This window comes from Bufo gargarizans, chromosome 1, assembly GCF_014858855.1.
Source record: "Bufo gargarizans isolate SCDJY-AF-19 chromosome 1, ASM1485885v1, whole genome shotgun sequence".
Classification (NCBI taxonomy): domain Eukaryota; kingdom Metazoa; phylum Chordata; class Amphibia; order Anura; family Bufonidae; genus Bufo; species Bufo gargarizans.
In genome coordinates, this window is record NC_058080.1 from 122,720,498 (window position 1) to 122,733,414 (window position 12,917).

General features: G+C 47.9%; 1 protein-coding gene across 3 annotated transcripts in view; it reads right to left on the reverse strand.

The window, feature by feature from the left end:
* The window catches only part of ACSL1 (acyl-CoA synthetase long chain family member 1), a 79,158-nt gene that overhangs the window by 49,868 nt on the left and 16,373 nt on the right, over window positions 1–12,917 (reverse strand). For all 3 annotated transcript variants that reach the window (XM_044297584.1, XM_044297576.1, XM_044297569.1), the window contains exon 2: window positions 5,239–5,454. In XM_044297584.1, coding sequence (XP_044153519.1) covers window positions 5,239–5,433 — 195 coding nt within the window. In that variant the 5' untranslated portion in view covers window positions 5,434–5,454. The remainder of the gene's footprint in view (window positions 1–5,238; window positions 5,455–12,917) is intronic.

Sequence of the window (12,917 nt, forward strand, 5' to 3'; positions counted from 1 at the left end):
TCTGTAAATGTCATTCTACAAAAATGCCTATTCTAACTGAGGAAAAAGATAGGACACCCTCACATGTATTCCCTCTTAAATTGGCTCAGATCTCACACAGGTATATCACACCAGGTGCACATAATTAGTAGATCGTTACTCTGCATGTTGAATGAGGCTTGCCCTATTTAAACCTCAGACATTTAGTTTGGTGTGCTCCTGACTGTTGAAGTGAGAGTGAGCACCATGGTGAGAGCAAAAGAGCTGTCAGAGGACTTCAGAAAAAAGATTGTAGCAGCCTATGAGTCTGGGAAGGGATTTAAAAAGATCTCAAAAGATTTTGAAATCAGCCATTCCACTGTCCGGAAGATAGTCTACAAGTGGAGGGCTTTCAAAACAACTGCCAACATGCCCAGGACTGGTCGCCCCAGCAAGTTCACCCCAAGAGCAGACCGCAAGATGCTAAAAGAGGTCTCCAAAAACCCTAAAGTGTCATCTCGAGAACTACAGCAGGCTCCGGCTACTGTTGATGTAGAAGTACATGCCTCTACAATCAGAAAGAGACTGTACAAGTTTAACTTGCATGGGAGGTGTGCAAGGAGGAAACCTTTGCTTTCCAAGAGAAACATCGAGGCCAGACTGACATTTGCCAGAGATAAAGTTGACAAAGACCAGGACTTCTGGAATAATGTTCTTTGGACAGATGAGTCCAAAATTGAATTATTTGGACACAACAGCAGAGGACATGTTTGGCGTAAACCAAACACAGCATTCCAAGAAAAGAACCTCATACCAACTGTGAAGCATGGAGGTGGAAGTGTCATGGTTTGGGGCTGCTTTGCTGCAGCAGGACCTGGTCAGCTCACCATCATAGAATCCACGATGAATTCTACTGTGTATCAGAAGGTGCTTGAAGAACATGTGAGACCATCAGTTAGAAAATTAAAGCTGAAGCGGAACTGGACCATGCAACATGACAATGACCCAAAACATACTAGTAAATCAACCAAAGATTGGCTGAAAAAGAAGAAATGGAGAGTCCTGGAATGGCCAAGTCAAAGTCCAGATTTGAATCCCATTGAGATGCTGTGGGGTGACTTGAAAAGGGCTGTACGTGCAAGAAACCCCTCAAACATCTCACAGCTGAAAAAGTTCTGCATTGAGGAGTGGGGTAAAATTTCCTCAGACCGATGTCGAAGACTGGTAGATGGCTACAAGAACCGTCTCACTGCAGTTATTTCAGCCAAAGGAGGTAACACTCGCTATTAGGGGCAAGGGTGTCCTATCTTTTTCCTCAGTTAGAATAGGCATTTTTGTAGAATGACATTTACAGAAGATCTTGAAAAGACTTTTCTTCAGTTTTCTTTGTTTAGTTGGATTACTTTAATCTCTCTGTATTGTTGAAATGGAGATGAAATAACCTTTTATTAAAAATGTTACAAAAAACCACATGCTTTCAAAGGGTGTCCTAATTTTTTCACATGACTATATATATATATATATATATATATATATATATATATATATATATATATATATATATAATCTCATGTCATGTGCAAAGAAAACTGATCCGACAAAAAAAATACGGATGACTTCCGTATTTTATGGAATGGAACAGCTGGCCCCTAATAAACATTACTATCCTTGTCTGTAATGCGGACAAGAATAGGACGGGTTCTATTTTTTTGCAGAACGGAAATGGAATACACACGGAGCACCTTCTGTTTTTTTTAGCGGACCCATTGAAATTAATGGTTCTGTATGCAGTCCACAAAAAAACGGACACGGAAAGAATACATGTTCATGTGCAAGAGGCCTAAGAGTAAATCTTGCCTGCCTCCAGATCCATCACTGAACACAAGGAGTGAATGATTTACAAACATAAGAGACTTACGGAGAGAAGGAATGCGGTGATCACATTAGTCTCTTATTAATCAGGGCACGACAAACTCTGTACTTTGGCAGGTATTAGAAATAGGAGACCTTTACACTCCAGTTTCCATGAACTAAAAAGGGATTAAAAGCATCACATCTAAAGAACATAATCTAAATTTCTTTAATAGGATCTAATAGTAATATATGCCGCCTGCCATTTACTGCACACCTGGAAAAATACCTGAAGGACACCGTCAGTGCGGGTGAAGAGCCTCAGGCCAGTGACTGTTGACATAATCTCCCAGTATGAACAGGTTACACAATCAGGTGGTTTATTTCCTTGTCAAACAGGTGGATGAGCCGTTCCCTGCCTACACTACAAAGCTTTTTCATTCGTTCTAGAAAGGACACGTGTATCTAATAGTGTCATGTCATATCTAAGCACATCAGATATATAAAGCACATTTTTGAAAAGACCTCTGAGCCAGCAGTTCTACAGCCAGTACCTAGCCATGGGGCCACATTCATTAGATAAACCTATGCAACCATATTGTACCACCATGTGCTTCCGATTTTATGCTGCATCTGCCAAGAAAACTGTGGCATCAAACAGTACCACAGATCGGGCCAGATTTGTCATAGACCGGCAGCGTACACCGATCTATGACAACCAGGCGTATACGAGACCTTAAATCACATGGCATTGGCCATCTCACGTCAGATACCACCTAAGCTCTTCCTTTAGTTTAGCCAAACCCCTCAGCAGATCTTCTGCTGAAGTTAAAGAACAGGAGACAGTCCTTCCAGATTTCTGGAAAGCTAAGGTCCACATTCACTATTGCAGCATCCCCTGAATATGCTGGGGTACATTTGATGCATCTTACTTTAGACATTTAAGTATACAAAAAATAAAATCAAGTCCTCTGTGCTATGGCAGCCAACGTGGGTTAGCAGGAATGGAAAGGGGCATGCAATGTTTTTCGCCAACATTCTGCTATAAAATACCACCAAGTAGTGCCATAATGTGGTATAACGTTAGACAAGAAAGCCTAGCCAGGCGATAATCCAGCCTGAGCCACTGTCTATCTATTTCATTTATACATTCCGCTTGTTGCCAGATACATTGAACTGGTTAATATTCCTCTCCACAGACAAAGGTTATTTAATGAGGTTCAAGAAACCTGCACAGATGTCTTGGGATTGCAGCAGGAAACCCCATAAGCACCTTGTGCCGATTACTCCCTTTGGAATATACGTAACCGATTCTATCACTGGCCCCGATGCAAACCAGTGACCTACCCAATACACTGACATACAGGTGCACTCCAATTAGTAGAGAAGCACTGCCAGATTCCATGCCAGTGGTGCACCCTTCCCAAAGGCTGAGCTCATCTGCCTCCAGTCAATCATAATGAAGAAAAAAGCAGCCGTTCCATCAGTAAAGTGAGAACAGTGTTCATTCATCCACCCAAGTTCACAGTCAGTGACGTTGTGAGCCAGAATCTCTTAGCTGTATTATCAGGGGGTCACTCCCAGGGATTGTCTGGGAATGTAAAAAAATAAATAAAAATATTCTACCAGGAGGGAACTTTTTTTTTTTTTTTTTTTTTTTAATATTATATATATTATTTTTTTTTAGCTACTACCACCCTGTAATATCTCCCATGGCTCCAGTGCCTCCCGATGGCCTTAGTTTACTTTCCTGCAGCAAACACAAGCATAAACACCCATGTGACCGCTTCTCATGCTGCTGAGGCCACTGATCGGCTGCAGCAGTCATGTGGGCATATAGCACATCATTGCTGCAGAGAAGTTACAAAACTTTTTAAAATCCCTTTACTAAAAACCATGTATATATTTTTTTTTTTTTTTTTTTTTTTTTTTTTTACACATCAAGAAATTAGAGACTGTACGGTGCAGTGGAATAGGCTGGTGATCTACAAGCAACAGAAAAAAAAAAAAAAAAAAGGGGGGGGTTGTCAGGGTGAATACAAAAATTAAAGAACGCATACTTCTCAGCTCAACCCCCTTCCCCACCCCCACCCCACCCCTCCACTCCACTCTAGTGGAGCTGTCCAGTCTTCCGAACTGAACAATGGTTTACATGGCTGCAGCGGTGAAGTGTCCCATTACCACATGGGACCGCTGAAACCAGTTATATTTAGAATGTGATCACTAAAGCGGAAAGGGGGCGGGGGGGGGGGGGGGAATAGGACTGAAGCGAATGCGCATTCTTTGTTATTTTAACACCATGATTGCCTCTTAGCATTTTTTACTAACTTGAACTGTCTCTTTAAACTGCATGCAGCAATGGGGCAGGCACGTAACCTGTGCACGGTGCTGTCCATTACAGCACTAAATCAGATAAAGTGCAGACAATTTCCGGTATAGTAGAACAGTTTGTGGTTTTGTATAAGGGAACCAAACATTTCTTAGTAACAAAGCCTCAATACATCCTGTTACCATAGCCGTAAGAAAAGCTCATGCTTTATTTGGACAGCCGGCACACCAAAGGATCAGGCATCATAACCCGGCTTGGTCACAAACTCGAATGAAACATGCGGCTATGGACGTCAGTACTCCATATGTATTTGCACCTTCAGAAACGGGTAGTGAAGCATGGAGTATTTTTAGAGCCTATGCATATCCACACCCACATGGTTACTAGGGGTGCTCATGGGGTTTTATTCAGATTTTACATTACTATAGATTTGACATTACGTGGGTGTAAATGAAAGCAAATACATGGTTAAACTTAAAACCAGAAGAACTATGATAGTCTAGTATACTGGTGATCATAGCAGAAAAACAAGATCTGTCATCAGCAAACCTGCCACCGTGGAAATACACCACCCAACACCCACAGCCTTAAGCCACCAATTCTATAGCACCAGGTGCGGGTCAAGAGTAGTGCTGAGCGAACTAGCGTTTTTAAGTTTGGCATACAAGGTTCAGGGTATACAAGAATTCAGTTATGGATTCTGCCACCACGGACCATAAGTTATGGTCCGTGGTAGCCGAATCCACAATGGAATTCTTAGATAACCCGAACCTTGTACGCCGAACTTGAACAGAAGTTTGCTCATCCCTAGTCAAGAGTCACCTGTGGACAGCAGAGATCCTATATGTATAAGCAGTTTACATAGTGAGTGACTAGAAGCCAATTCTTGTTTTACAACCCCATAAAAAGCAGAAATTCTACAATGCTTGTAGGTAGAGAAATACAGATGTAGCAAGCATAACCCTGACTTTAATGTGACTTCTTGTATTACTGCAGTAATGCACTACAGTCAAGATAACACTGGCTACAAGTGCAGTACAGGTTCTGAACACTGTGCAGGTGCTGCATTCATAAGAGCCACTAAAGAAGAGAGCCCTTACCTTCACTTCCACAGACTGCATGGCCAGGTCACAGGGGGGTTTCAGGGCTTTCGGTCTTGTGGCGTACCAGTAAGTCGTTAGAGCTGCAAAGGCACCAAAGCCCATCAAGGTGTTTGTGGGAAAAGTGCGAACATACTGACGAACGTCTACCAGCTCTGGGATCCGGATACTCTTGAATATCTCGTGAGCCTGCATTGTTACTGGTGCTCTCTAAACCTGTGGGTGGAGAGGAGATGGGAGGGGTGATGCATTAGGAAGCAGAAGGACATAAAACCAGAGGCAGATCAAAATGTATGACTAATGCGAGAGCCTGGAGCAACGGTCATGCAACGACTCTACATACGCAAATGCTGGGTTAAGTACACAGACGGCAGACAATTATGCACATGTCAGTCATCAGCATATTGTGCCCTGTAAACTACAATTAATTGAAATACGGATCCATATAAACATATGTAGTTTGCAGAATACAGTTCTTTTATCCACTATCTAAATGTATACTGCAGGGGTCCGCACAACATTTTTCTCCTCGTAGCATTTTTGAGGAGCAATTCTAGCCAAGGAGTAGTACAAAATAAGACCCCAGTTGGCCGTTTTTTCTGGCCATAATTTTTCATTTTTCTGTCTGTTGAGCTGTATGACAGCTTGCATTTTTGCTGGACAAATTGTATTTTTTTTTGGGTGACACCATTGTAGGATACATATACCATCATCTTTATTATACAGGTTTCAGCAAACACTGCGATATAATAAAGAAAAACGCATGCACACATATAAGCTTCATTTACTTATCTAACTGCCTAGATGCCATGGTCACTAGTGCCCACGGCATCTAGGGGCGTTGGGCCCAGCTGTAACAGCAGGAGCCCTGCTTTAGTCCATGCTAGGCTCCTGCAATGGTCTGCAGCGCTGTATCAGTGCAGACTGCGTGGGGACTCTACAGCTGGGACAGGGACTGAACACTACCAGGCATCTGAAACTGCAGCCCTCCAGCTGTTGCAAAACTACAACTCCCACAATGCCCTGCTGTACGCTGAGACCTGTAGGCTGTCCGGGCATGCTGGGAGTTGTAGTTTTGCAACAGCTGGAGGGCCGCAGTTTGAGATCCCTGCGAGTCTACAGCACACAAAAACATTGTCTAATGTATACAAATACACAGACTTTTTGCAAAGTGTAAAAAGTCTTGTCCAGGTGTCTAACATTAATGTGACCTCTGTGTAGACGTACGTAACATGCAGGACTTTAGGGCTCATTCAGAAGAGCAGTTTTCCTGTTTGAGTGCAGATTGGACCGTACCTGGAATATTAAAGATAGGGACGAGTGAATCGACTTCAGATGAAACATCCAAAGTCGATTCGCTCATCCCTAATTTAAAGTCAATGGTTCAATTCAGGATTGATTTTCCAAAAAGAGCCATCAGTCCATCCTGAGAAATTTGCAGCATGCACCACCTGGCTCCAATTTTGCTATAGGGGGGCATTCACATAACTAATTGTTTTGCAGTCTGCACTGATGCAGCATGCACATCGTGGTATCAGTGTTGTGGACCTCAAACACTTAGGGCTGTTTCACACGAGCGGATGCCGTGCGCGACATCCGCTCCGTGAATGACAGCCAAGACCCGATGCGGACTGAAGAAGCACGGAGCAGTAACATGATTGATAATGCTCCATGCCTCTCTGTGATCTCTTTACTAGGAAATCACAGTGAGATAAAGTTGTCACTGTGATTTCGTAGTAAAGAAGTCACAGAGAGGCACGGAGCATTATCAATCATGTTACTGCTCCGTGCTTCTGCAGTCCGCATCGGGTCTTGGCTGTCATTCACGGCATCCACTCGTGTGAAACAGCCCTTACAGTTGTGCGAATGTCCCCGAGACTTGTTCAGTCAGGTGAATGGGTCTGCACGAAAAAAATAATAATAATAAAAAAAGGGTGCACATGCAAAGTGCATCTGTGCATGGTCCATTTAAAAACGTGTCTGTTTACCGTCTGGAACACAGACGAGTTTTATATAGCTTGTCTGATACAGCCCTTAGGTCTCATGCTGCCCATGCGCATTCCATAATTTGCAGAACGGGCAGTCCATAATAGAAATGCCTATTCTTGTCCACAAAATAGACAATAGAACATGTTCTATTTTTTTTGCAGGGCCATGTAACGGAGCAATGGATCTGCATCTTTTGCAGCCCCATTGAAGTGAATGGGTCCACATCCGAGCCGCAAAAAATCCATCTCCTATGCAGACCCAAACATGAGGCCTTAGTGAGAGGGCCGTTCCATGCATTTTGCGGTCCCCCAACGCACGGGCAACATCAGTGCGGTGGCCAGGACGGATCGAGACCCATTCAACTTTAATAGGTCCGTGATCCTTCCGCACCGTAAAAAAAAAATCATAAACAAATATATATCTGCCATGCATAAACACATCCTTATGCTTTACTTGAAAATAAAAACAAATGATATATATTTTTTCTTTTTAAGGCTCTATTCAGAGAACTAGAAAAGTGTTAGGCCCATTTAACACAGGCGTCGCTGGTGAGGGCCGGATGCGTTCAGGGTGCATTGCGGGAAACCCGCACGAGTAGGCACGCAATTACAGTCAGTTTTGTCTGCAATTGAGTTCCGATGTTCAGTTTTTTTCCGCACAAGTGCAATGCATTTTGTACGCGCCTGAGAACAAACTGAATGTGGTACCCAGACCCGAACCCTGACTTCTTCACTGAAGTTTGGGTAAGGTGTTCTGTAGATTTTATTATTTTCCATTATAACATGGTGTGGCAATGTTAATAGTGATGGGTGCAGTAAAGTTCCGGGGAAGCATGAAAAACGAGATTTTTGTATAACTTACCAGTAAAATCTCTTTCTCGCTCTTTCCTTGGGGGACACAGAAGACCTTGGGTATAGCTCATCTCCATAGGAGGCGTGACACTAAGTGAAAACTGTTAAGCCCCTCCTCCACAGCTATACCCTCAGCCTGGAGAGAGAGGCTGCCAGTTGCGTGTCCAAGTAGTGAAAAAAGGCAAAGTCCAAAAGTGGAACCAACAAGCCAACTACCCAACGGGTAAAACAACTCGGAAACCGTGTAGAGAAAAACAAAGAATGGGTGGGTGCTGTGTCCCCCAAGGAAAGAGCGAGAAAGAGATTTTACTGGTAAGTTATACAAAAATCTCGTTTTCTCGCCCAGTTTCCTTGGGGGACACAGAAGACCTTGGGACGTTCAAAAGCAGTCCAAAAGGGGGAGGGACCACAGCACCAAGGCGAAGCACCCGAAGGCATCAAGAAACCGCCGCCCGCAGACCAGGCGGCCCAAGGCAGCACCTGCCGAAGCCAGAGTATGCACCCTGTAGAACGCTGTAAGGCAGACCAGTGACCGCCTCGCACAGACGCATGGCCGAAGCCAAATGCCTCCGGCCCAGGAGGCACCGACAACTCTGGTGAAATGAACGGAGACACCAAAAGCAGAACCCTGCCCTTGGTGCGGTAACCACAGCAATAACCACAGTGAGAAAGCGGAGGAAAGCCACCCCGGAGGCCACCATCCCGTTGCGCGGACCTCCTAGAAAACCAAGTGACCGAACGTCGACAAGAGTCGGAGATCTCCAAGTAAAAACCGCAAGGCCCAAACACCTCCCAAACCGGAAGAAGTGTCCGTTCCCGGGGGTGGGAAAGGGAGGATGAAAGCCTCGTCAAAATGAAAGACAAACACCACCTTCAGAAGGAAGGAAGAGACGGAATGGAGAACAGCCCTGTCCTGAGGAAAGAGAAGGCCCGGAACAAGAAGGGCCGCCACCCAGGCACCCGCCAGAGACACGACGGCTACGGAAACATAACCGTACAGGACAGAAGGAGTAGAGAGAACTTCTGTAACGGCTCCAAGGGAAAGATTGGAGTGCCAAGAGCCCAGTATGCAATGCCCAGGGCGGTACCCAGGGGCAGTACAAGGGAACCCCAAAGCCGCTCCATGGAAGAGGGTCCTGACAGGCCCAGAGGGCCGGGGAACGCTGAAAGGGGAAGGACAGCGCTGACACTTGACACTTCAAGCAACAGAGTCCCAGTCCCAGATCTAGGTCGGACTGGAGAAAGACAGAACCATTAGGAGCGAACACTAGCGAGCCCGCAAGAGTCGCCTGGGCAAGCGGGTGAAAACCCAATGCGGACAGGCGCAGACCCGTAACACGGGCAGAACGGTCGGCAAAAACTGGTCCCGTCGGCCCCCGAGCAACGTTGTCCTGTAACCACCCGGAGTGGGGGAGCAGAAGGACAGACGGAAAGGAACCGAAGGGTCCGCCCAGCAACCGCCAGGACAAGACAGGCTAAAGTCCATGTCGATGTAGCCACCACAGGAAGACTTCCTACAGTCCCGGTGTGGGAGATCTAATGACAATCTCGACCGAATGGGGGTTCCTCCCAAGTTACAGCCAGAGTGAACAAGGAAGACAGCACGAGGCCAAGAGGAACATCAGAACCATCCACATGAACAACCAAGCTCTCCCCAGAGGGGAGGGCAGTGAAGGAACCGCCACTGAAGCGCGGCCGGGGCAAAAGCCACACCGGAGGGAGCCGAGCCGAACCAAGCGGGAGCCAAGCAGAGCCGGCGAGAAAAGGCAGTCGAGACAGAGGCCGGCATAACACCCTCCAACCGAAAGGAGGAGTGGGCAACAGGGAAGTCATAGGACAGCTCAAAGGCAGAACCCCGCTCACTGAGACGCCCGATTCACTGCCACGCAGAAGCCGAGTACCCTGAAGAACCCATGGTGGAGGTCCTACGGACCTGGGTAAGCGAGCACCCAAGAGAAGCTGGGTGACCATCCCGAGAAAAGCGGCCCGAACCCGGTAGCGGACCAGCCTGAAGCGCAGAGGGGGCGCCAAAAGAAAAGACTCATACTGCACGACACCCGAAGAGGAGGAAACAGTAGCAGGCGAGGGTACAGCAGCCCCGCCAGAGCCAACGCCGAAATCGAGTGGCACTGCAAACGGCACTCTCGACCCAGTGACCACTTGCGCCGGGAAGCGAGTGCACGGGAGAACGAAAGGGCACCAATGAAAGAACCACGAACACTCCCCAGGTGGAAAGGCCAACGGACATGGTGGATGCCGACCAACGGGACCACAATATACAGGCCAAACCAGAGAACGAGCACCACCCAGCTCGGCGAAGTAGAGAGCACTAGAGCCCAGCTACTCATATCTAAAGAATACACCTTTGAATACAATGGCATTCCTTTAATGCTTGTATGACAGCACCCAAGGGTTATACAGGTGGACAGAATTATCTCTTTAGAGAAGAGCGCAAGGCCCGTGACAAGCACCACATCCCAAGAGAAAAAAGGGAATGTCGCAGGAGGAAGTGAGGCATACGTACGAGCAGCCCCACAAGCAGTGAGAAGGCCAACCCACCTATGGGAGGAGAAGGCATACACGGCCCAAACAACGGACAGAGCGCACCAGAAATACCGCTCACTGCAAAAAAATAGTCACCCAGTGAAGGGGATCAGCCACAGAGTCCAACAGTATCAACGGAAGTGCAAAGTGCAACCTGAAAGGGAGTTATGCACAAGACATCAGTATGGCATGCGATGGAAACGCAGGCAGGCCCCCCAGAAAAGGGGGAAACGTATCTGGCAACACTGCAGCTGGTAAGAATGCAAAGGCCCGTCCCAAAGAGGGGATGCCCAAGGCCAGTAACAACTGCAGAGAAGTAGAACATACCATAGTCTGCCCAGAAGGTGACTAATCACATGGCCGCACAGTACCCAGCGGGAACGCAGGAGGTCCGCCCAGTGAAAGGGGGACATGCACGGGGTTATCCAACCATTAAGCGAGTGCGCAATAACCCACCTAACACCGAATACTGTGAGAGTGCAACTACTCCACAATGAAGGAGAACATGCAAGAATCCCGCACAGCATATCACGGACAGCCATGGGTCACGTGAGGGTGCAAATTTTTGCCCATGGAAGAGGAGGGCCGTGTATGGCCCGCAACACATCCGGCGAAAGAGCAGTATTCCACCCAGAAAGGGGCGGGGTAATGCACACGGTCGTCACCGCATCCAGCAAAAATGCAAGCACCCCGCCAAGGATGCGGGACATGCACATGGCCATCAACGCACCGGCGAGAAAACAACCACAGTCAGCGGTGTTGTGCGTATGCCGCCTGAGGAATTTCTCTCTCCTACGTCACTGGATACATGCTCATTGCTGGCAGCGATTCCAGTGAGTGCAGCACACCACCCAAGGAAGGGGTCGTGCACATGGCCGGCAGCGAATCCAGTGATAGTGCAGCAATCCACCTATGGAAGGAGGTCATGCACATGGCCGGCAGCAAATCCAGAGAGAGTGCAGCATTCCGCCTATGGACGGAGGTCATGCGTATGGCCGGCAACGAATCCAGAAAGTGCAGCATTCCGCCTATGGAAGGAGGTCATGCACATGGCCGGTTCATGCATATGGCCGGCAGCGAATCCAGCGAGAGTGCAGCGTTCTGCCTATGGACGGAGGTCATGCATATGGCCGGCAGTGAATCCAGAGAGAGAGAGCGCAGCAGTCCTCCTTTGGACGGAGGTCATGCGTATGACCAGCAGCGAAGCCAGAGAGAGTGCAACATTCCACCTATGGAAGGAGGTCATGCATAAGGCCGTAGCGAACCCAGCGAGAGTGCAGCATTCCGCCTATGGAAGGAGGTCATGCATAAGGCCGTAGCGAACCCAGCGAGAGTGCAGCGTTCCGCCTATGGAAGGAGGTCATGCATATGGCCGTAGCGAACCCAGCGAGAGTGCAGCGTTCCGCCTATGGAAGGAGGTCATGCATATGGCCGTAGCGAATCCAGTGAGAGTGCAGCGTTCCGCCTATGGAAGGGGGTCACGCATATGGCCGTAGCAAATCCGGCGAGAGTGCAGCGTTCCGCCTATGGAAGGGGGTCGTGCACATGGTCAGCATCGTATGCGGTAAAAGGGCAGTATTCCGCCTACAGAAGGGGGTCATGCACAAGGCCAGCCCGCAGCCAGAGAGAGTGCAGTATGCCGCCTATAATGGGGGGTCATGCACATGGCCAGCACCGCGACTGGAGAGGGCGACTAATTCTGCCTATAGAAAAAGGCGGCCTGCACCTGGCCAGCGCCGTACCCCAGGAGAGGGCAAGGGTCCGCCTAGAAAGGGAAACATGTATACCTGGCCAGTGCCACGGAGCGCAACATGCCACCCATAGAATAGGGGCAGGCATACGGCCAGCGCTCTAAGGTCAGGCTGCAGTATCCTGCGCAGCCAACATAAAATACAGATATTTCATATATATGATATATATTCACACTTCATTATTATTATAATTTTTTTTTTTTTTTATTTATTATTGTAAAAACACAGCCTCTTGAGGCAGGAAGGGGCCACCATATAAGAGCACAGCCTCACTGAGAGGCTAGCCATCCTAGGGTCTCCTCCAGATGGCAGCCGTCAGCGTCCAAGAGGTTAATACAGATCGGACCTGAGGGCGGTGCAGCGATCCCCTGGGGGCGGGGGGGACCTCCGGCGGGAAGAATTCGCGCCTGCGAATGCCCGCCCCCTCCAATCGAGGCAGGAACATTGCGGCCTAGTAGGCCGCGAAGCCGGGGCCTAAAGTTTGCGGTGCCCGGAGGTACCGGCCGGGATCTGGAGGGAGCGAAGCGGCGCATGCAGAATACCG